The 24,296-nt window shown below is 38.3% G+C and overlaps 2 protein-coding genes across 4 annotated transcripts in view; one reads left to right on the plus strand and one right to left on the minus strand.

The window, feature by feature from the left end:
- Positions 1-4,006, minus strand: part of phkb (phosphorylase kinase, beta) — a 101,468-nt gene extending 97,462 nt beyond the window's left edge. For 2 of the 3 annotated variants that reach the window (XM_087843397.1, XM_087843432.1), the window contains exons 1-2: positions 3,923-3,993; positions 1,261-1,347 (exon numbers count right to left, since the gene is read on the minus strand). In XM_087843397.1, the coding sequence (XP_087699523.1) occupies positions 1,261-1,347; positions 3,923-3,986 (151 nt within the window). In that variant the 5' untranslated portion in view covers positions 3,987-3,993. Of the gene's footprint in view, positions 1-1,260; positions 1,348-3,052; positions 3,154-3,922 lie in introns of all 3 variants that reach the window. The other variant, XM_087843476.1, reaches the window with a different exon arrangement.
- A 370-nt stretch (positions 4,007-4,376) lies between these two features.
- itfg1 (integrin alpha FG-GAP repeat containing 1) overlaps positions 4,377-24,296 on the plus strand; it is a 158,670-nt gene continuing 138,750 nt past the window's right edge. The window contains exons 1-6 of the mRNA XM_006779704.3: positions 4,377-4,710; positions 5,129-5,210; positions 5,358-5,479; positions 6,488-6,545; positions 6,830-6,907; positions 7,030-7,124. Of these exons, the coding sequence (XP_006779767.2) occupies positions 4,530-4,710; positions 5,129-5,210; positions 5,358-5,479; positions 6,488-6,545; positions 6,830-6,907; positions 7,030-7,124 (616 nt within the window). The 5' untranslated portion in view covers positions 4,377-4,529. The remainder of the gene's footprint in view (positions 4,711-5,128; positions 5,211-5,357; positions 5,480-6,487; positions 6,546-6,829; positions 6,908-7,029; positions 7,125-24,296) is intronic.

Here is a 24,296-nt window from a genome sequence, read left to right on the forward strand (position 1 = left end):
ATACGGAGTTTGTCCCACAACGTCAAAGGTGTGTGCCTTTTTTCACGTCACACTGTGCGCACGTTATTGTTTACATGAGATGAATTGCAGAATGGCAGATAGAGACAAAGTACTCTTAATTTGACTATCTGCAGGTTTTACATGCAGTTACTTTCCCTCCATTTAGAAAGGCAGAGGCGTCACGGTGTGATTATTTTACTTGTTGCTGTTTCTGTTGTTGCTGTTGTTTCCTGTGTAATAATATTCAACATTGCTATCAATACATTTTTGAAAAAATGCCTCTTTGTGCAAAATGGGTTCAAAAACATAAACAACTGTGGGATCCTGTTTGTCTGTGATTTGAACCGAGAGAACAAATCGTGGCAGGAACGACCTGATGTTATTTGTATCCCGCTGTAACTTTACTGTATAAAGAGCTAACATCTCCAAAATGTCAGGAGTAGTTAGTCATTACAAGAAGTGTTTGTGAACTAAAAATCAAGAATGTGGGATACTGTTTGTCTGTGATTTGGAGAGCCCAGCGCATGCTCCCGATGCAGGGAAAACCAATTCTGCAGGGAGACCTACCTCGGCACTTGCGCAGGTGAAACCAACGGGCAGATATGCTTCAAATATGTTAGGAAGCATATTTGGCGATGCTTCATCTCCTGCTTTGTGTTTGTGCCCTGTCAAAAACCTGTCCATTATGCTAGCAGTGTCCAAGCGTTCCTTTTTTTTTTCCTTTTCATACCACGCCCCCCTTGCAGTGACTCTGCCGCCCCCCCCCCCCCCCCCCCCCCCGTATTAGGGGGCGGGCCCCACACTTTGGGAACCTCTGATCTAAGACAATGTAGTAAACTTTTTCTGCGCAGTTTTAAAATATTAAAAGCTGACACTAATTCCAGTGCAGGATTAAAATGTGCACTGCAGTTATACAGTGAGAGAACATAAAAGATGAAGTCAAACCACTGAGATACTGTGTAGATTATGTGGGTGTCAAAGACTCATAAACTTGATGATGTTGGAATTACTATGGGAAATTAGCGATCTAATGTTCCTGTAATAAGTAATAACAGGGACTAGTTTCTCTTATGTTTAATGACATGGCAGAAATTGAGTGGAAATTAATAAAATTACATCAGGGGAAAAATATTACACGTGAATGATCAGACTCCTCCATAAAAGTACCAAAATGCCTGCGAACTGCTCTGATTCCCATTTCTTCTACACATCTTTACATTATTAATCTTCAGCTTCCAACGAGTGAGTAAATGTATTTACCTGCACTGTAGTAGCGGTCCAGCTTCTCCCAGATGGGTTCATCTTCCCGCTGGAGATTTGACAGCTTCAGAGGTTCATAGATGGAGCCTGAAGAAGAATATACATATTAAACACAAACACTTGCAAACACAGTCCTTCAATAGCTTTCCCAAAACTGATGTTCTTTAGAGGTTTAAGTTTAGCAACAGTTTCAGAATACATTTATTTTTTGTTGGATGTTTCCAGTTAAAAAAGAAGACTAAAATTATAGTCTTGTGGTTGTATGTATCCATCAAACTAAAGCTGATGTTTACATTGATCTATACAGTAATATAGATTTCATCTCAATACAATTCAAGTTTATTTCTAAAGCCAAAAATAACAACAACAGTTGTTTCAAGGGGCTTTTTAAAATAAGATAAAGACCCTACAGTATTTTGGAGAAAACCCCGACAATCAAACAACATCCTATAAGTGGTATTTTGCGATGGTGGGAAGGAAAAACTCCATTTTAACAGGAAGAGACTTCCAACAGCCATTAATTTATGCAGAAAATAAAAAGGTAGAGACCGAATTATGAAATAACGCCAAAATCTCCATGTCTTTTCCGTGTTACGGCACTGCACAATGGACAAAAAGTGTTTTTGCAAACATTGTGATATCACAGTAAAGCTGACCTTTGAACTTTTGGATAGAATAAAGAAGTGTTGACATTTTCTATCTGACTGTAAGAATTAGCACATAATGTCTTGAGGCATATCTTGAGTGGTCAAAGTGAGTTTGACCACCAAACTCTGTTTATCTTTAGAGAGATTGTGACTTGTCATATCTATTGGACAAACCTTTGTATGTACACAAAGACAACCTGAATGGATAATGCTCTGGCCACGGCTTTTGTCAGCTTGGGACACAAGAACAGGCAGCAGACAAAACACAGAAACAATACACACATGCTATCAGTACATTCTGTTTTTCACTGCAACACATCTGTGCTGAGACTCACAAAAGTCTCAGCACACAAAATGATATTCTAGCCCTGAGCTAAACATTCAGAAAGTACTGCGACTCGTGAGCAGACATTTTCCTCTGAACTGAGAGAGAGAGTAGCAGTTTGAGGGAAGCCCCAATTTGTTAGACTTTCTCTTTTTTCAGACACTTTTCACTTTGCTGAGATTTGCATTTTAATAGGTTTGACCTTGGGTCAATACCACAGGTACTGAAAAATTCACATTCTTACTGAAATTAGCATAATTTCCATCAGCGTAAAAGTTGCTGGGGACAAAGCCAATCCATCTCTTTTTAAAGATAACACTTTGAACAGGCACGGAGGAAGTACAATGTTCCAATTTTAATTTCTAACATGAGATCAGACAAATGTAAGCTGTCAGTGTTTGCTTGGTTTTAAACAATCCCCTGACTAACTTCAGTGACTTCATTAATACTGTAAATTCATTTTGTGCCATATCAGGATCTTTCATGCTTACTGTGGAGGAGCAATATAATTCTTCTGAGTTTAATCCACATAAGCCACACTGTATCAACAGTGTGAAATTACTGAAGATTATGGGTAATACTCTACTTTGCACGTCAGAATTCCCAACAGTCCAAGCATGAGAATGTTTTGTTTTCTTGTAAACACAGAAAAAAATGTTCTGACCTGAACTTTTCTGGGTTGCTGTTTGAAAGAATCGGATGATCACATTCACAATATATATTTTCCTGTAATTGTGAAATAAGTATATGATCTAGAGTCCAGATATCTTCACCTATGTCCCCTTCAGCTGTTTCCCTCAGATCTGCTGTCACTACTTACCGAGTCTGTAAACTGTCCGGTGGAGCTTGGTTATCGCAGCCGAACCGGCCATTCTCAAAAGGTGAATTTAAGGCCAAGCGTCTCTCAGCTAAATCACAAATCTACAGCAATTCACAGTAAATGAGTTAGTAGCAGAGAGTTACAATTTCAGACGTGCATGAATCAACAACGAATTACATCCTGGGATGACGACAATGATCAAGAACATGCAAGAAATTACAATCCATTGTATTTATTTAGAAATGAGTGATGAAGAGTAGAGTTATAATGAATTACTAGAGATGGCAATACATGGTTTAAATGACTACATCACTATATTAGGACATAATTTGACTAATTACTACACTTTATTTTTCATAACATACACTTCTAAATGGTATGCTTTCAGAATGCTGCGTTATTAGGCTACACTGGGATGCACCTCTTGTTAAATCATAATTTTCACACCAAGATCTGTTTTAAAGTCGATGGTTATCAGCAGTTCTTAATTGAAATGGTTGGCTTCTTACAGCTGGCGACAGTTAAGAGTTTAGGTAACGTTTGTGCAATATCCGACACATTCCCCCAGCGCGAGAGTAGCATAACCTGTCACCTTTCACAGGCCCGCACAGTCCTTCAGGAACACAGTTTAACACAGTAATATACAGCAGCACAGTTTTAGTATGGGCGAGATCTCACAGCGACCTGATGAGAAGCTCTTAAAATAGCTCTTGAGTGCTTCACATTTACACCTCTGACCTTTCATGCTTCTACCAACAGTAGACACATTAAAACGGGCAGAACAGAGGCACTACGTACAGAGGCACTGCAAGCACAACAGAAAAAGCGGGCGTGTCACAATGCAGAAGATCATGCAAAGTTATGTCAGACCTGATCGCTTTGAACGGGCTTTAAATTCCAAGAGTTTCCAGCCGACATCTGCTAAGCTCGCCATGTTTATGAAAATGTTAAAATAGCTACAAAGCTAAGGTGTATCCGGTAGCTTCTTTCAAAATAAAACGCGAATCGGGCTTCTCAGCATAGGGTAAGAAATCATAAGGCTAAATTCTGCCGTGGCTTACTGGTAAATAAAGCCCGAGTGTTTCCACAAAGTATCTTCTGCGTGTTAAGATATTGAATTTATTTTTATTAACGCACTCATTTTAATAGTTAATATATGTCTCAGATTTATTATGAACACAAGTTTTCTTCGTTTCCGGTTTGTTTCTAAGTAACTCTCAGTAAATTGATAGCTGTTAAATAGCTCGGGGAGCACGACACTGACGTAAATAAGGAAATTCTAATGTCATATTATTTATCTTTATTTCTAAACGTTACTTGCAGCTTTTCCCACTAGAAATAAAAGAGCACGACATATGCTTAACGCCGTTAAATGTTATGTGTAATTACTTAAAAAGCAGCTACCATTTCCTTCTGCTGTAAAGCAGTGCGCCGTATTACAGTCAGTGTTGTTGTTGGGAGCTACACTGACAGGAAGATGATTTGGACGCTTAAATTAATTACTTTAGCGTTTTTGTTACTTTTGGGGGGACAGTATAACACATTTGCTCTTCAAGATGTAACGGCCGACCTTTTCGGTCCCGGGAATTTTGGGACGGTGGCAGCTTTCGGAGATTTTAATTCGGATAAACAGACAGACATCTTCACGATCAAAGAACGTAGGTTTACTCATCCACACTTCACACAGCAAACAGTCAGTAAGGCTTCTTATTAACAGTTTGCACAAATTATGTATATTGAGTTAAAATACTAAATGTAATCAATTTAATATAAAATGTAATTTGATATGTATTAATGTATATAACATGCGTTTTTATCTACACATTGAGCTACAATGTAGCTTTGGTTTGCTTCTCTATTTTTAAAACCGAAGTTTAAACATCTCATAGCAGCCAGAGGGGGGAAAATCCACCCCTGGACGACAATTAGCCTGGTTTTGCTGTATTTTTACTAAATACATCTGTGTTTTCTCTGCAATGACATTTCAGAATGACTTGTGAAAAATATATACTTAAATGGAAAGTAAGTAAACTTAAATTTTTTGCACGTCTTTATATTGTCTTCTTTTTGTTTCAGAGTCTGATTTGGTCATATTCTTGGCTGACTCCAAACCACCTTACTTCAAGCCCAAAGTTCAAGCCAAAAACATTTTGGGAAAGTATGCATATATATTTGTTATTTCACTCCATTAGCTTTATTATGGCACTGGTCTTAATTTATGCTTGTAAGTATGTTCAGTGCTGACAAACTGAACGTACTCGCACTTCAGCATTATGTTTACTCAGTACTTTGCTTGCTGTTTCAGAGACATCACCAGCGTGGTTCCCGGAGATTATGATGGAGACTCTCAGATGGATGTCCTTCTCACAGCTAAGAATGGCCAGAAAACAGAAGTTTTCATCTTTTGGGGGCACAACCAGACATTAGGTAGAGCTCTAATAGTGATTTATTTACAAATGCTGCCCTGTTGTCACAGGAAAAAGGCATACCCTGGAAAAGTCGCGAGTCTCTCCCAGGACTAACACATAGAGATCGACAACCATCAATGCTTGCTGAAATGGAAACTCAAAAACTGTTTCTACTCTCTGATGATACTTTAATTTTTTTTTAAAATTGCATTTGTAAACAATGGTTGGTAGAGAGAACAGAAAGTCTTGGCCTCTCTATCCACTTGTTACAACAAAAGCAAAACATTGTCAAGATTATGCATTTGCTCAGATTTGTCATTGGTGATACTAAACTTTGTATCCACACATATGAATTTCCCCACAGATTTTACTGCTTATATTACATAAGTCAAGTTGACGGAGGCATATTATTGCAATGCAATAATTCTTAGTGAATCAATCATTGCTGCAACACATGATGTAACATAAATCACAAAATGTGTGCATTGCCCGCCAAACTTACCATTTGCTGTTTTAGAGTTGGTATTGCAGTAATTTACAGTGAAGAAAGCATAGATGTTTCACTTTTAGGACCTTTTGGAGGGTCACTGCCACAATATCATGACTCACTGGGAAACCGTGATTTAAAAGACACATTGTTAATTTTATTAGCAACTGCTGTCCTTTTTTTCTTTTATAGGCTATCACCATTCAGTCCAAAACAATAAACATTAACTAGATCAATGAAAATGATACCTCATTTTCCACATGTTACCAACTTTTGCTTAATATACAATGAAAGTAGAAGCTCATCACCTGATTATTCAGATTTATGTGTATATTTTCTGTTTAGGGATTCCTTTTTTATTGAACTACAGGCAGAATATATATACAAGAAAAACCGTTGCATAATGAATATTTCAAGCTTCAGCTATTTTTAGCAATTTGTAGCTGTTGACTTCAGTTAAGCAAAACCAGTGATTTCTGTTCTGTGTTCTTGTCAAACCATTAATACTCAAGGCCTTTTTACCTTCTTCGTTTTGTGTAGATATTGGAGGGGGGATTAAGCTGAATTACACCTTTAGTGATCAACCTCTTGTCATGGAGTAAGTATCAGTGTAAATTTACATGAATTGCTTTGAATTTTAAATAATTTGCTTGATTTCGATTTTTGGCTCCATTTGTGGATTTTTAGTCAAACTTGGTTTTTACAGAGTTTTTTTGTCTTAGTTTTCAATAATAAATCTTATCTAACTTTTCCAATATATTAGCAACCATTACCTCATGTTTTACCTCCCTCATCATTGAAGTCCTTCAAAATGACTACTTTGGTGATCTCCGTCTCTCCTGAAGTGTTGTTTTTATTAAAAGAAAAACAATCTTTTCGCAGTTTTAATGGGGACATGATTCCAGATGTTTTTGGAGTCATCAGCTCTTCCTCCAGTGTAGTCTGCTATCTCACCAAAAGGTAATGGAAAAGTTTCCAAACTAAGAGTTTTCTATCTTTATTTCTAGTGCTGTTACACCTGAAGTTCAATTCTATGTTGTGTTTAAATTCTTTGGTTGTTTTATAACTTTGGCTTCTCTTAGGACTGAAGTGTGCAGCAAAGCACTGAGTTTAACTGGCAACATGCGTACGCCTCACTCCAATGCTTTCATTGACCTCGACAGGGACTTCACTGCTGGTAAGTCTGATGTTTAAGCATTGCCTAAGCATGAATAACAACTGTAAAATGCTTTGGTGTTCTTAGTACCACTTATGTTGTCAATTGTATCAAGTCTTTCAGCTTTGCATGTTTTCAAAACTGTCACAAAACCTTGTACAAAGGTTACATTGACTTAAGGGAAATTATCAGAGAAACTTCGATCATAAATGACTGCATATTGCAAAAGTGCCTATGATACTTTACTGATGTATCATGCACATAAATTTAAAAAATTAAAATGAAACTAAATGAGTATTATTTTATTCATTTCTTTTTTGGTCATCTTTGGCTTCATGTTGGGACTTTTCTTTTGTTTCTGTAGTGGAATCATTTTTCCTGCATAACAATATAGAAATGTTTTCCCTCAATTTATGATTTGTGATCTCCCGGCATAATTCACCTTCACTGCAAATGCATTGCTTTGTTTAACTGCACAAATTTATTACCCCTAATCACCTCCTGATTTGCCCAAAATATACCCAAATCATCTGTTGTTTCAAATCGTTCAGCAGGTTGATAAAGTGAGCTTACACTGTACAGTAAGGTGCTACAAGGATCTAATTTTCCATCATTTTGAGACATTTTGTGTCACTGCATGTTTGCATGTTTGATAACCTTGAACGTGGAATTGAGTACAGCTACTAAGTGGGAAAAAAAGGTGGGAAAAAATCCAGGAGGAACCTTTGCAATGCTGTAGCTGACGCATGTGTGAGGTTGGGAGTTCACAGAAACTCCCCACTAATCAAGCCTTTTAGACGTTGTTTCCATTGTGACCCAAGGGAGGATGGAATAGTTTTGCACCACCACTGATTGCAGCAAGTTTAACCAAGCCCTTTGGGTATAGGTTTATGGCACACTAAGAAGTGACCTGGAATTGGTAGGTTTTTTTTCTCCCATAAAAACAACTCTAAAAAACCTCCTACAGGGCCTGGTTCCTACAGCCAGAACATACAAGACCCCAAGCGTGAATAATGTTTACATAAAGCCTGGCTTTGAAAACACTGCCTATGGTCACCTCACTCTAGAAGTGCAGTGTTGTCTCCCACTTAACCTTCTTGCTAGCATATTGCTCCATTTCTGTTGGCCTATGATCAGTTTCAGCTGAGACCTAAATCTCTTCAACACTGTTTTGTGGCTTATTCCTCTGCTGGTGTCCTTGTAGTGTTTTGGTGTAAAGATTGATACCTGTTATCAAGGTGTAAGGAACTTTTAAAGCATGACTTCTGAGATCTGTATTTATATACAAGAACTAGATCGATTTTCATATACTGCACAGTCCATAATGGAAAAGAAATAAATCTGCTTTTTGGGGGCTAAATAATACCTTAATGACATGTCTTAATTTGACATATATTAACTTCTGAGTGTCACTGAGTTGAAGCAGTAGTTAAGCAGACTGCAAAAAGAATAGGTGAGGATCCAAAAAAAGTAACTGCAGAAAGAGGTAGGTGGAAATAAAGCAGCCCTCATTCTGCTGATAAGCTCTGAGCCAGGTCAGTGACTGGATCCTTCCTTGTGCTGCATGAAGTAAAATCAGTCCCGCTTGAGTCTCCTTTGTTTCAGTGGATAAGAAGGTCCAGCTGGAGACTGAGTCTTTTATAGTCATATTTAGTAAAGCTTATGAATTGATTGAAAAGTAAGCATCTGCCCCCACTCAAAAAAAGAGAAAAATCTGGATCTTTTTGCTGTTAAAATGTATAATTTGTTAGTTTTTACTTATTTATAGTGACTTTGTCCATAATGCCAGTTTTTCTATTTATTTGTATCAGTCAGTGCAGCACAGAGACCCTGCCTACTGTGAACCACAGTAATCACTGTCTTCTTACAGCTGCAAACATAACCTTTTGGTGTTTGGAGACATAAAATCCATATAATCTCCTTAATAAATTTAGTGTTTATAAAAAAAAGAACTGGTACATTTTTCTCCAAAAATCTCCATACAATGCAGATGTGGTGTAGCTGAATTGTTTCATAAAGTGCATTCTGCAAAGATGTATTTTTTATTTTTTTCTAGAGAGAACTTGAGGAACTGGGAAAAAAAGACCAAAATATATTTAATGCCACAAGTTCAGCTACTAGGGGAAAATGGAACAGTCATTTTCTTCACCAGTGAATGGAGAAATCACCTCATTCTTGTTTTACAGCATCTCACTCCTGTCCTTCTGCCCACTAAGTGTAGCGCTGTCACTTATACTTACGGGAGGATTTTTGTTTTTCCTCTGGAAGCTAATCCTTGTGTTTAAGGTAATCAGAAAGGATTTAGTCATGTCATACTCACTGCAGGTATCTTTTTGAGCTATGAGGTTTTTTCCCAAGGCTGTCACAATTTAACCAGAGAAGATTTTAATTCATATTTAATCTGTTTAGGGATTAGGAGAAAGTCAATAAATTTCCCCTTTTTGTTGCAGAATTGAAAAAAAGAATCTTTGTTTTTTGGGGGTTGTTTTAATACAAATTAGAATGTGTTTCTTTATCAAGTGTGCTGCAGCTTGTCTGTCAGAGTGATGGCCTACACGTCAGCCTGTCTTTTCCTTTTTTTTAGGTTCTCTGCTTTAGGTAGTCATATTTTGCAGTGCATATGTGCAATCACAGAAAACACACAAGGGCAGTGATCATTATAGTAAATTCTTATGACTTGTCAAGTACATTCAACTACAGTCACTTGGTGTGGTGAATGCAAGGAAACAGCTTAGAGAGAAGAACCTGTGTGTGTGTGGGGGGGGGGGACACTTGCTGTACATCTGGTCGATGTCAGACTCTTTGGCTGCTGCTATCTGTGAGGGCATGCAGATGGAGGAAGAGAGAGGAGAGGAAAGTAGGCAGGAAGTGATGGAGTGATAAAGCTGAGCCGGAAAGGATGGATGGTTTGAAATGAAAGGATGCCTGGAAAGATAAAGGGCAGAGGAAGGGTGGGAGGAGGGGTGAGCAACGCAGTGGGTGAGTCTTGAGAATGGCTCAGCTCGCTGTCTGCTGCGACCACCTGCTCCTCTAAGCGGTACCGGCTGGAGTATAACAGTGCGGCTTAAGCAGGGAGAGAATCAGTTTTGAAGACAATCTGGATCCTGTTAGTTAGCCAGTTTAAAATAAATTTGTCTTTAAAGTGACATTGATGACAAAAATATGAATACGTAAAAGCATCATTCATTATTTATAGTCAAGCACCTTAGGCAGCTACTGTAGCCTCAAGTCTTTTTGCGCCTGTTTATATACTTCATCATCATCATCATCATCATCATCATCATCATCATCATCATCTATATACACCTATTTCTGGGAAGTTCAAGCTCCATCAGGTGGGTTGGGGAGCATTGATGTGCAGCCATTTTCAGATCTGTCCAGAGATGTTCACTTAGGTTAAATTTGGGCTCTGGCTGGGCCACTCAAGGACATTCAGAGTGATCCCAAAGCCATCTCTTTATGAACTTTGCTGTGTGCTTAGTGTCACTGTTCTGTTGGAAGATAAACCTTTGCCTTGGTTTGAGATACAGGCTCTCTGGAGCTCTCTGGAACTGATCTCACAGTTCTTACTGCTGAAAAATGCCCCCACACATAATGCTACCACCACCATGCTTTACTGTAGGAATGGCATTGCCCAAGTGACGACTGTTGCCTAGTTTCCTCCAGACAAGACGCTTGGCATCGTTTTGATAAACCTAGCAACTGTACCTTTAGCTAGAAACAGTTTATGTGGTTGCCGATATTTGGCGAGCTGATAGAAAAATTGCATTTTGAATTACTTGCCACAAAAAAAAACATTATTCCCTTTATACTCGCTCCTCTTTGGTAATGCTAGTTTGATGCTGAAGTACCAAGACCATGCCTTATGAACATCTGCTATAGATTATGCAGAAATTATAAATTGCACTGGATGCACAAATAGCATTGTCTTTTATGCATCATTGTTCGCTTTATTAGGCGAACAGTGCTAAGAAATAAAAACTTCCCTCAAATTTGTGGAAACCTAAAATAACAAATTCAATTTGGAAATGTAAGAAGTAGAAGATACAGATATTTGTATAAAAATGTAGAGAGTGAAAATAGAAAGTTGTCAGAAAAATAAATGCTCAAGTAAAGTACAGACACCTAAGTATTTCTACTTTGTTACTTCCCACTTCTGCTCAGCACACTCTTCGTAGGTAAAATGGAAGAACAGAGAATTCATGAAGCCTAAAATAAACTCCAGGTTGCAGGTTTTTTTCATATACCGTAGCTCAGTTAAAGCCCCTGCCTTTATCAACATGTCGATCAACATGTCAAGCAGATGACTGAAAGGTGTGGGTTTCTTTTTGTTTTTTAAAGGTAACAGACATTGAATAACTATTATATTACCGTATTTCGCAATAAATCTAACTAAGAAAGCATAATAAACTGGTCACCCAGTATATTTTACTCTGTTTTTAACTTTGTGTCAGCACTGCTGTTTAAAGGATGCTTTCTTCAGCATCTTATTTTACAGTGAGGTATTTTGTTCGTGTGGTTCAAGGAGGATTGAGGCTGTTGCAGGGCTGTGTCATGACCCCAATCTAAGTCCAGTGTCCCTGTAAACTGCACTATAATAGTGTATTGGGTGACCTCCCTACATTAGCACTGCCAGCAAGGGGGGGGGGGGACACGAGTCAGAAATAGTTACTTGAGCAGTGTCAAGGCCTCATTTAGCTTGCTTATTGGGCACTTCAGCCAACCAACCTGGCGGTGACACATTGCAAATGGCTCATCATCTCTTTTGTTGCCATCATCCTCCCCCAGCCTCTGTCTCTAACTGCAACACATTCGTAACAGCTTCACACTCATTTGTTTTCCAGTAAATTTATCTCTTTCATAAAACATTTGGGAAGCTGCCGCCTGTTTTAACAAAGTGACATTTTTTGTTATTTAGTTTCTCCACCAGAGTTCATTGTGTAAAATTTGTGTATTAAAATGTAATTGTGTAGATATACCAGCTATATTTTTTTAGACCAGTTTGTCAAAACGATGGTCCTCAGGCTACTATTTGTTAGCACTTAAAAGGGGTGATGCCACAAAACAAAAAGTACAGTATATTTCTCTTTTTTATTTTTTGAATCACAAAAGAAAGCCTGTCATTAAGCACTTCATTGTAGGTGTAGATGTTCTCTTCTGATTACTTGTCACCACAGTGACACCTAATTAACAGGTGAACCGCTCTTACAGGACAGCCAGGAGGTCCAGCTTTACAAAATAGACAGCCGATGTGAGCAGGTGCTTCAGTGGTCATCAAAGCTTCTGTAATCATTATAGCAAAAATGGCTACAGGAGATGTCCTTATCTTTTGAATGATGTTCTGTGGGAGTATTCACACTCATAAGATCTGTCTCCCGCAGAGGATCACAGTAACCTCCAGGGGCCATACCACTTCATTTCAAAAAGAGCACCGCCAGGAAGGAAGTATCAGGAGCATGATAAGAACTTGTCTGAGGGAAAGGTAGTAATTGCAAAGTAATTTTAGATGCCATTTTAGGGGAAAAACATGCACAAAGACGGCAATACCAGCATAAGGCTCCATTGCTAGGCAACGGACATGGTAATGCGCCGTGCAGCATCCAATTAAACTACCTCTGTGTTGAAGTGGCTTGTTGATTGTGTGACTAATAATGTGGTGGTGGGGGGAGAGAACAGATTTGCCACCTAACAAGGGTGGCCAAGAAGAAGAATTGATTATACAGGGATTAAGTTTACATTTGGTGAGGCATTTTTAATAGCCATTTTAGAATCAGGACACTTGCACAGAGAAAGCAAGAGAGAGACATTCACTAAGTGAGGAAGGATATTACAGAAATTTTAAGCTTTAACAACCAACCAATGCAACATGTTATTGCTGCTGTGTCTTTTTGTTATGTGAAAAGTATTTTTTTCCTCAGTATATTTCCCTGTTTTATCAAATCGTATCGGAGAAGGAATATTTCAGACGTGAAAACCTAAAAGAATGAGTCATAGTCATGTTAAGGTATTTCTTAAATGTGGGATAAAATATTTCTCATTTTTATGGGTAGCACAGTGATGTGGTGATTAGCACTTACCTCACAACAAGAATCTTCTGAGTTTGAATCCCCTGGCTGGCTGGTCCCCTTTTGTGTGTAGTTTTGTGTTGTCCATTTGCAGTAGCTCGATAAACTGAGAATAAATGCCCAGTCTTTTTGAATAGTTGTGTTGTAAATTGAAGTGTGGTAGTGGTGTGTTGTGGCATTCATGTCCATGACCGTAGCCTGCGAATATACATTACCTCTTTTATATATATTATATATTGCAAACTTTAGAAGAAAAGTAAAATATTGAAGAAAGTATCTAAGAATAATTCTTACTGACCTCCAAGATCCATTTTTTAACCTTTAGAATATTGACATTTTTGTCTTTTGGAGAAACGTGTTAGCTATTATTGGATGAGTACCCATGACATTTACTGCATATATCCATTTTAGCCAGAGCATGAATCTTAATAAAGTTGGGGATCCTTTGATGTGTCTTTCAGCACCACCAGTTGCATAAATATTCCGATATTCTAGTATTAGTCATTTGAACTCTAGATGGAATTTTTTTGTATAATATGACAGATAACCTGCTTAACTTTTTAGGTACAGAATGATTCACTCAGATTGTCAGTGGGAAGAAATGTGAATCACTTGATTCTCCCAAATCCCTAGTGAAATACTTTGCTGACCAATTAACATATGAATGAAGATCCCAGCATGAAACACCTTGATTCTTTGTTTGTTTCTTTAATTGAACAGGAGCTGTGGACATGCATATTTTGCAATGTCACTGAATGGCAGTATTGCTTTCATTAGTGTGGAATGCTAACTAGCCGATGAAAAGAGGGGCATTTTTGTACTTGCTTTCAAAGAACACTCTTTAAAGCATGTATTGGGTGACCGATTGTTTGACGATGTGTATGAAAGGTCCCAGGTTGGATTTCAGCCGTGGAAGGTTGTTGAGATTTTTTTTTTTTTTTTTGTCACGTTTTTACTAAATTCACAAATAGGGCTGGGCTATATCATACTGTTCACGGTAATACCGGTGTAATTTTGGGCAACGATAGGAAAATGAAATATCGCGATAGAATATGGGTAAAACGCGTATGCGCACTGCCTATGTTTACATACGCACATGGCGGCGACGCAGAATGAGAAGAGCGAAAGCGGATCGTTAAATGAAACGATGAACCAGAACTGGTTTGTTAAAATGCTGCAACTTCAGTGGTGTATTACTGGTTTAGCTTTCGTCTGTCAGATACACAACAAAGCACTATTTTTGGTAGAGCATGCTAGCGGGCCGTCGTTATTACCGTGTTGTTTGTAAAATACGGCACACTTAAAATCAATCTTTTGATTTTTCTGAAAATCGACAGTGCCCCTTATAATCCCGTGTGCCTTATGTATGAATTCTGGTTGTGTTTACTGACCTCGAAACGATTTTATGTACACGGCGCTTGAAAATCTGTCAGATGTTTCAGTACGACGTTGCTAAGCTACGAAGCCGCACCGCTTGATGGATTGTCGGAGCATTACGGCTCCGACAGTACGTATCACCTCGCGGAGTGATACGTACTGTGCTTCCAACATAATATTACGATATTGTGTGTGTATAACCTCTTTTTAAGTTTTGTGGATATTACACATGGTTATGCTGAGGATATGTTGACCAGTTTCCACTGGAAATGCCTTTTGGTTAAACTGTCAGCACTGTTACATTTTTATGTAACTTTAATGCACATACAAAAAACAGCTGCTTGTTTAAGTGAAAATACATTGATGGGTTTTTTTGCACTAATAAAGTTGTGGAGTTGTAAAGTATTTTGTCTAGTGTCAATTATATCGTCAGTTATATCGTTATCGCAAATTTTCAAATGTATATCGTGATAAATATTTTTGGTCATATCGCCCTGCTCTATTCACAAACATGGTTGGTTTTGACAAGTCCTGCCAACCTTGTTTGTGACACTTTCGGTTTGCATATTTTGTGTGTGTTTATCAATCTTAATATGTAATGTGCCCCTTGCAAATGTTATTGCTTAACCTGGAATAGACACACCCAACAGTGTATTTATTGCAAGTACGCTGCTCATTGCTCTTAATGTTGGGACACTCCACTGATGTGCTGTATGCACACACACACATACACACTTGGTTCCACTCTGTGTAATGAGCTTTTATAGCTTGTCGCACATACTCACAGACAGATACACATTTAGCATAAAAAATGTTGTGAACAAAATAGGATTGAAAGTCTGTGTGTATGATAGGGTTTGGCCATAATCTTCCCCATAGCTACTGCACCTACGTTGTTCCCTGTAATGGTTTTAGGAGATTATTTTTTCTGGGAATAGCGTGGCTCCATTCTGCGTTTGTATGTTTTGCCATGTTTGTGAATGAGCCATTTTGATGGATCGGGGTCAAAGTCACACAGTGTGGAGTAGGCCTACATATTGGCTTAGAGACGGATTTATTCAGCAGAGCTTTATACTTTGTTTCTGGCTCGGATTTTGCATTTTATCTGGGCGTGTGTGGGGTAGTTTTGTAAGGGAAGGTTGTGGATGTATATTGTGAATATCAGAACTAGCATCATGATGTTGAGACAGTTTATTGATGGTCCCGTATGCGGCTGTGTGAGAGTTGGTGCATGTACTTGCGTAGGAGCTGAGAATTGTGTGTAAGTAACGGTGTACATTTGTATGGATGCTTGTAGTATGTGTACTTGTGTAAAACCTGTGCAGCTGCTTTGATGTTGATTGACGGCATTCATTCTTTATTAAAAGTGTTTTGACTAATTTACCAAGTCAGCCATGTTGTAGCCTCTGGGGGGAAAAAACACTGATAGAGAAGAGCATCTTTGAAGCAGCTCTTTCAACCCTCTTGGTCTGTTTCAAACATTTTAATAGAGAGGAAAAAGTTACTGTCATTTTTCACTGCATTAACAAGTGAAGTGTAGGTGATATAGTAGCAGTGCAAATGTTTTTTTTTAAAGGTTTGCGTCTGCTCTATCTTTCAACGCTATAGTAAATCGTCTTTGTGGGCTTTGGGCAAGTTTGGAAAAGCTTGTTTCACAGTCCACTGGTTTCTTGCTAGCAGAGAGACAGGGCCACATATCAGTGAAGGTGGCCAGAGAATATTTGCCACCAAACTTGCACACTACCCACTGCCCTGCACCTCTTAAAGGGACACTCTGACATTGCAAGATTGTAAAGTTTTTCCAATGTGAAGGGACATTACATTCACCATCACACTGGATTCAAACTGTTTGGTTCTTTTAATTTCCGAATCATCTTAAATATTTTAGGATTATTTTTAGTTTATTGTGATTGGTGCACTGTAAGTTGTTTTTTTTTGTGTGAATTCCTTGATATGATATTCTTTAGAGTCAGAATTCTTGAGCAGACACCTCAGTGTGCTATAACTGTGAAGGGCTAAAGGTGAACAAGCGTCAGGCAACCGTATCTTTAGGATGACCTTTTTCATCTCAGATAATCAAATAGATGGCAGATGTCTGCAACTATGTTTGTTTTTCATAAGCACACATACTCTGCATAAAATACAGACCATTATTCTGTAATGCACAATCACAGTGATAACCTCCTGTCTATTTGCAGGCACTCACTATATGCACTCATTCATATTCTGTGCATCTGTTGTTTGTCAGGTATGTTTACACTGGGAACATTTTTACATTTTCTCCTTGTTTTTTTACTTCTTTTTTTTAATTAAATTGAAAGCTCTTCACTACAAATATAAAACGTAGCTCAAAGAGTAAAGAAATTTGTGTCTGATCAATTATTTCTTTGTTGTAAAAGTGCTTCTTGGCGTTAAATCTTATATCATTGGAAAGTTTGTTTATTTTTCCCTCAATGTTTCCACAGCATGGTTGAGTACGTGGGTTGTGCCCATGAAATACTTGTCAAATCATCTCTGCCAATGCTAAATAGCCTATTCTGCTAAAGGCTCTTGTTTTTAGTTTCTGGTACTCCGAGTGTTGACAAGCAGGTGCCGGATTGGCAGCTGATTAGCATTGTTCAGCGAGGAGTCCAGATTTGGCCTATGGCAGTTAGATCGCACTGGTACGGTAATAGCTTTTGGTGGAGGCAGTGTGATGGTGAGGAGCGGCTTCTCCCTCCGTCATAAAACAAGGCTTATCATCATTGGAGGCAATCTCAATGCCGAGTGCTATCAAGATGAGATTCTGCAACCAGTGGCAATCCTATATCTCCACAGTCTGGTACTGAATGCTGTCCTCCAAGAATATAACACTTGCCCCCTCATTATCAGAGACTACCTCCAGAGTTTGGGAGTGGAGAGGATGGAATTGCCTACTTGCAATTCTGATCTCAACCTCACTGAAACTGGTAGCATCAGCTGGGGGGTGCTGTTTGTGTCAGCATGACCAACACAGCCGCACTGACTGTGCAAGGGGGGTGCCAGGGTGTTAAGACCCCTGTTTATTAATGAATACATTCTTAAATTGCCGATATTGCAAAAATTGTTTCTTCAGACTTCAATCATCCAATCCAATAAACGACGCCAAACAATACATTTATATTCATAAGTAAAAATATTTAAAGGCTGCTGAAGTATTACAGATGAGAAATTAACAAATGATTACAAGTGGTGGACAAATAATTTTATTTAAAAAAAAAAGGAAAAACAAAAAGAGAAAAAAATCTTCATTGACAAGAACTGTGTATATCAGAGTTGGTGCCAAGATGCAAATCTTTCACAGGGCTGGTCAGGAAAAGTATAAAAGGTTTGGGGGAACAGAAGATTATCAGTGTGGTGACAGTTTGCGTTAGTTAGTATAATTTTCTTCTTCCAGCATTGAAACAGGCACCAGTTATTAGCCTTTTGGGCTCAAATGTCAACATATTTTCAGACCAACCTTGTCTCCTTGCGTCTCTGCTCCCTCCTCGCTGTAAGTGAGTGAGGTAAAGTATCTGTTTCACTGGTGACAGCTGTGACATTTCCTTCAGAATGCCAAAGGCTCTCTCTCTCTGTCCAGCTGAGCTGTGGATCAGTCCGAGGGTTAAAGACAGAAGGAACAGATCGATGCAAACAAACACAGAGGGCCTGACTGATAGGCTGCAGAATGGCTTATAGCAGGGCTGTAGACAAATATATCCGAAATACACAAAAACAAGAAAGTGCACATATGTACACTGTGCATTCATCCTCCGTTTTATCCTCATGTTACTTCATTACTGTCAATATAATCCAAACTCTGTCATGCACACACATGGACCCACACACTATAATTAAAGACCCATGAGGTGGACATTTGTCCTCTAGCCTCCATAAATAAAACAATGTGATCAGTTGGAAATGATAGCCTTCCTTGAGCCCATCTTCATGGCAACCCTGATAGGATAAACCCTTATACACAGCTGTGCATCTTCACATGTGTGTCTGTGCTCCTGCGTTCATATTTTACAGCCAATGGGGAGATGAGAGTCACAGCTTGTTTCCTGAGTAACTGGCTAACAAATAACCTGCTTAGGGGCAGCAGGGACAAGAAGGAAACCGAGGACTGGCACTTTCTCTCTCTCACTGTTACTTTCAAACTGTGTCTCTGTTTCTCTTTTGCTGCCATTCTCAAGGTTTTCCTGACCCTTTATCCTATTTTGACTGCACTGTCTTTTTACTTTAGTCATATATAATTGTAGCACTAAAAACATTCATATAACCTAAATGGCTTGAAGTGTAGTGGTGGTAAGTGATGTGACAGCACACGTGGAGAAAAACACTCAGCACATCAGACACTAATGCAGCATTCGTGTTGCTGGCTGTCAGATCCACTCTGCACTGCAGCCTGGATAAACCGCAGCTACTGCTGCTGCAAGCCTTTTACAGGTATAAACAGAGGGCTGTTATTTTGCTGTTGTTGGCCTCAAATTACCCTTGAAGACTAAAGAAAGCTTACACAGAACCTATATATTGAAGTGTGAAAGGTGTTTATATATATTAATTTATTTCTTATATTGTAATTAGTCTCCATCATTTTTATTTATTTATTTATTTATGTATGTATTTATTTAAATCCTAAGTTTAAGTAATAAATGTCATTGACTTGCTCTGATTGAATGGACAGTAAAATAATTACTGTGTTAGTTTGTAGCTCCTCAAAATTGATTATTACAACACAGGCAGTGTGGGGGCTTAGTGGTTAGTATTGATGCCTCACAGACAGAGAGACTTGGTTTAAAGTCTCCTCTGTGGAGATTCTCCCTGTGACCACTCAGGTTTTCTCCAGGCGTCCCTGCCATTGAAAAATAAGCCAGGTAATACAGCAACCTTGAGCATTTTTAAAATATTTTCTTATTTTTAAGAGTCATACTTCCTTGTTAAATAAAGCTCCAACAAATGAAGTGAATTTTTTGCTGCCTTTAATATTTTAGGCTATTATGTCAGTTGTTGAAGTTGGACCTACTAAAAAAAAGAACAGTATTGTTCTGACTTTACCTATTACAGTATCAGTTGCTGAAAACATTCGATAGCTGTCATGAAAAAGAAGTCGGAGCATACAGCCTTAGAAACCAGTCCACAGGAAGTGTCCAATTTAACCGCTTTCCACTGCCGATAGCAGCTGCAATGGTCTATAAAATTGAGAATTGGACTTGGAAATGTCTGCTGGTAGTATATATATGGAGAAAAAAAAAGTATTTACGAATCAAGAAGTCTGGTTCCTAGAGGTGGGAATCACTATACATCCCACGATACGATATTATCACAATACTTAACGCACGATACGGTATTATTGCAATTTTTAAAAATATTTTGCGATATTCAGATTCTGTACATAAAGGTAAACTTTATTAATATTCATTTTATCTAATATCAAAGTCTCACACTCAGTCTTTCTCTCATTTCAGTTTTATTGTTGACAAACTGAACGGTTTGTATTACAGTCTAGTCCAACTTAACTGAATCAACCATCTGGTACAATTATAGCTATTTTGAACTATGCAGTTTATGAAAACTATGCAGCCCCTTCAGCAACTGAAGAATTTGAAAGTAAATTAAACAAAATATAATTTTACATTAAATAAAAAAGTTTTAAACTTAATTAAAATAAAACTTGTCTTAAATTAAAATAAGTAAACTGTCATGTTTATTGCTGCCATAAAAAAAGTTAAACACATTTGGACAGTGAAGGAATGTCAGGATTCTTGCTCAGAAAAAGGATCAACATGCTCTGAAGTCGGAGCACAAAAACCTTTTTTGTAACAAAATATCGATTTCTGCTGTCCCTGTATCCATACATTATTAGCAAACAAAATATCACGATACTACACAGAATCGATTTTTTCCCCCACCCCTACTGGTTCCTGAAACCTTTGAGTAGTCCGTATATCAAGAGTGGACGGAGTGACGGTATTATGATATCTTATACTATGTACAAAAGTTGATTCTGTTCATCTGGACGTAGCGTTTTCAAAAACTCTATGTACAAGGCATACCATGTAAGTCTTGTACAGAGTGACCCAACTGACCATAAAAGTGCACTAGCTTTTTAACAAGCTGCTAATTGTGAACTTGCAAGCACAAAGAGTCACAAGCAAATGAATGCGTTTTTTTGTTTTTCTTTTTCTTTTTTTTAAGTATGTGGTTTCCATGGTGCTGAAAGACAAAGAGACCTGCAGATGTGTTCAGAGTATTCCAGTGTAGTGTGTGTGTGTGTGTATTTGTATGTTAATGCTGTGGCAAACATGAAAGTAATACAACTGGTGTTAACAGGGCAATTAGCTTCAGCTCTATATATAGACTTTGCTTTTGCACCATTAAATGGAAGTTTACTGGTGCTTGTATTGCACTTGTCTTACTAACCACTCAAAGCTAAATTCACACTACACTTTATTCACTTCACATTAAACACTTGCATATAACATCCACTCCTATGGCCACTGTAATTTCACAAATTTTCCCAGCATGCATGTCTTTGAATTTAATTTTTAATGTGGGATGAAACGAAAGGCTCTTTCCACTATATTTTGATAGTGCTGCATTACTGGACCATCCAAGGTCCTTTTTATAATTGTGTCTGGATATTTTTAGAGGCCAGGTTAATGCCTACAGATCGTTTTTTATTGCATGGAAAAGCAACTGTTATTTCAGTAAAAGCATAGCACAGAAGTTTTGTTTTTTTTACTGATTCAGTTCCATAAGATATCACACTAAGCCATAATAGCTAGACAGCATCCAGTACCAGGGCCTTTTAATTCGTTTAAGGTCTCCAAAAAAAAAAAAAAGCGGGGTTGGCTGATTGGTCCTCAAGACCGTAGAATGGGCGCTAAGTGATGTTCTGCTGACAGGTTCCACTCTTGCCCTTTAAATGCAGGTGGTGTTTGTTTTGTCGTTCACTTTTGGGGCAGGAGAATTTTTTTTTTGCCATTTTTTTGCTTCACTCTGGAACATGAATTATTAGGAGAATGCAGGGAATGGCAGTACAGGACTAGCTGTATTGAGAGAGTGTTGAGAGACTGCTGTGATAAGGCATTTTAGCCCTTATCAGTTTGCTTAATCATTTACAACTGGGTTTCCCCTTTGGCTGGAAATTTTGCCTTTTGATGTGCTCATTCATTTATACAAACCAGTTAATGTTTCAGCTTACTGTTCTTGGGAGTCATAACACCTTTTGATCCGCGGCAATGATGCTACCCTGTAGTAGCGCAGATAAGAGACTTTGTGTGTGCAGAGAGAAAAAGATAGAGCGAAGGTGATAGTGAGACAAAGCAATAGATAGTATAGGCCCCTGCCTGTAGCTGTCTATTCTCCTCAATGTCAGAGTTCTCCTTCTCTGCGAGAGGCTTAGCACCCACCTAGCATCACCCTATCTGTTTATACAGAGGCTAATAGGAAGCCTGGTCTTTATCCCCGCACTGCAGCTCAACATAATGGAATAGAAAGACATAATGCTGCTCGAGTCAAACAGTCAGTAGAGGCCTTTAAATTGCTTCCAATCCCCTTAACAAATCTGATGGAGAGGCTATGAATAACTCAAGGGCTTCTCTTCTCTTCTCGAATTAGCCGTACTTAACCAACGGAACTTACTTTTACTCTTACTTTTATTAATTAGGATATGTCTTCTTGTGCTTACCTTCCAGTTTGGAGATCTTAATTTAAATCATACTTGCTGCAAACAGTTTCTTCAGAAATTTTCTCTATAAATGAATACAGACCAGATAGAATATCAGTTTGATAGAGACCACCCTTGCAGTTTCTTCTTTTATGCTCTCTTTCTCCTGCGTCATGTAAATCGACTGAAACAATCCAATGAAATGTGGTTACAAGAATGTCTAAAATATTCAGCTCTGATGTTTTCATCTTCATTGTCAGGGTTTATTACCCTTTAAGCCCCAACGCCCCCTGATATGGGGGCAAAAGGCAGGAGATCAGGTAGGCTTGGGGCTTAAGAGGTTAAGCAAGAAGCACTCAGTACTAACAAGGGGAAAAGGTTTATATGATATTGAAGTTTAAAAAAAGTAAATTAATATTACAATACATTTGAACTTTTTCTACATGAAAGATGCAGCCTAGTTTGAATTTAGAGCAGGAGGTGTGCTATAAATTAGTTAAAGCAGGTTACAGTGGTGAGTCAAATCGACTTGTCTAAGCCAGAGAATCATTATCTCTACTGTTGTCTTGACAAAGCGGTGAAACAAATGATCAGGACTGGACTGGAATAAATCCCTGCTTTGAGAGGAAATTTTGAGGAAGAGAATATATTTATAAAAGAAATTCCACTAATATGCATCCCCACCATTTCGCTAAGTTTTTTGCTTAGTATAATCTGCGACCCAACTCACTTTTGGTGAAAATATATTAATAATGTGGCAAAAAAAGCACATCATAGAAGGTAAAAATTCATCAGCTGGTAGGTCGGGGTTTTGATGTTTTAGGTGAAAAAATATATATGTTCTGTTTTTTCCTTCTTCTCTTTAAATGGAACCAAAACACAACAGCCACTGATTTTTGGTTATTTACTTTCCATCACTTCTCTAGAACCTCTTGGTAAATGGATTGACTGGTACTTATAAAGTGCTTTTCTGCTCTTACTGAATACTGAAAGTGCTTTTTACTACAAAGTAACTTTCAACCATTTGCACACACTTGTGCAGCAATTTATTGCATGCCTATAAGCTATCATGCATACATCAGAGGAGTCCACAATCTTGCGTGAGAAACTGGGGCAGCCTGGGATGGGTCCACTGGCCTCTCCTGAGCTACAGCAACAGCCACTTGAACTAGTCATGTGGAAATACATAAAATTAGGATCAAAATTGTACATCAGGCTTCAGATCCTAAATGCAGAAAATAATAACAGAGAGGAAGAGTAAAAATCTTTTTCTCCAAGTACCCTAAACAAAAAGACAGTTACTAACTCTTATGTGATTGAGGATATTGTAAATCCACATGAGGCACATTGCATGTTTTGTTGCCAGCATGTGTTAAACAGCAAACACCTGTCCTAAGCAGTTCAAATCATCTATGTCGTAATAGGAACTGCATCAGCCATCCAGCCTTTGTGCTACATGCTGTTATTTGTCCCGAAAATAACAGCTCAAAGACTTGCAATACCCACACAGCCTCAGCATTGTGCAACATGGTGTTGTGTGCCACAGTTTACCATGCTGGTTGTTCTGTGGTACTTGAGCTGTTTTGCTTGTTGCTTTAAAAACCATGTTATTAGCAAGAGACACTTGCAATTATTCTGTTAGTGTGAAAGGCCCAGCTGATTGTAGATGATTGGCTGGATCACAAACTGATGACAAAGAAATTCACAGATGCACACTCAGATATTTAAATAATGTGCTGAAATCAGCCATGCGGTGTGGGGGTGGGTGTGCATGTGTTTATGCAGGCTGCTCATCATGTACCCACTCATATGGGTATGACGTGCATGCCTTTTGCAGTGCCATTTCTAGGGAAGGAACAATTTAACAACACTGAAAAGCCTGAAAGAGAAAGCAGAGTAACATGGAAGAAAGGGTGAAGTTACTGTAGATGGAAAGCATCTTTTGCAAATTAAAGGATTAGCTTGCTTTTGCTCTGTACTAATTAATTAAGTAAACATCTTTTTCAGATGCATCTCAAGCATAGGACGGCCTTACCATTTGGTATCAGTTTCTTTCTGTTTTTCTTTGTCTCCCTCTGCCCA

Source organism: Neolamprologus brichardi, chromosome 1 (assembly GCF_056152115.1).
Source record: "Neolamprologus brichardi isolate AB-2024 chromosome 1, ASM5615211v1, whole genome shotgun sequence".
NCBI lineage: Eukaryota > Metazoa > Chordata > Actinopteri > Cichliformes > Cichlidae > Neolamprologus > Neolamprologus brichardi.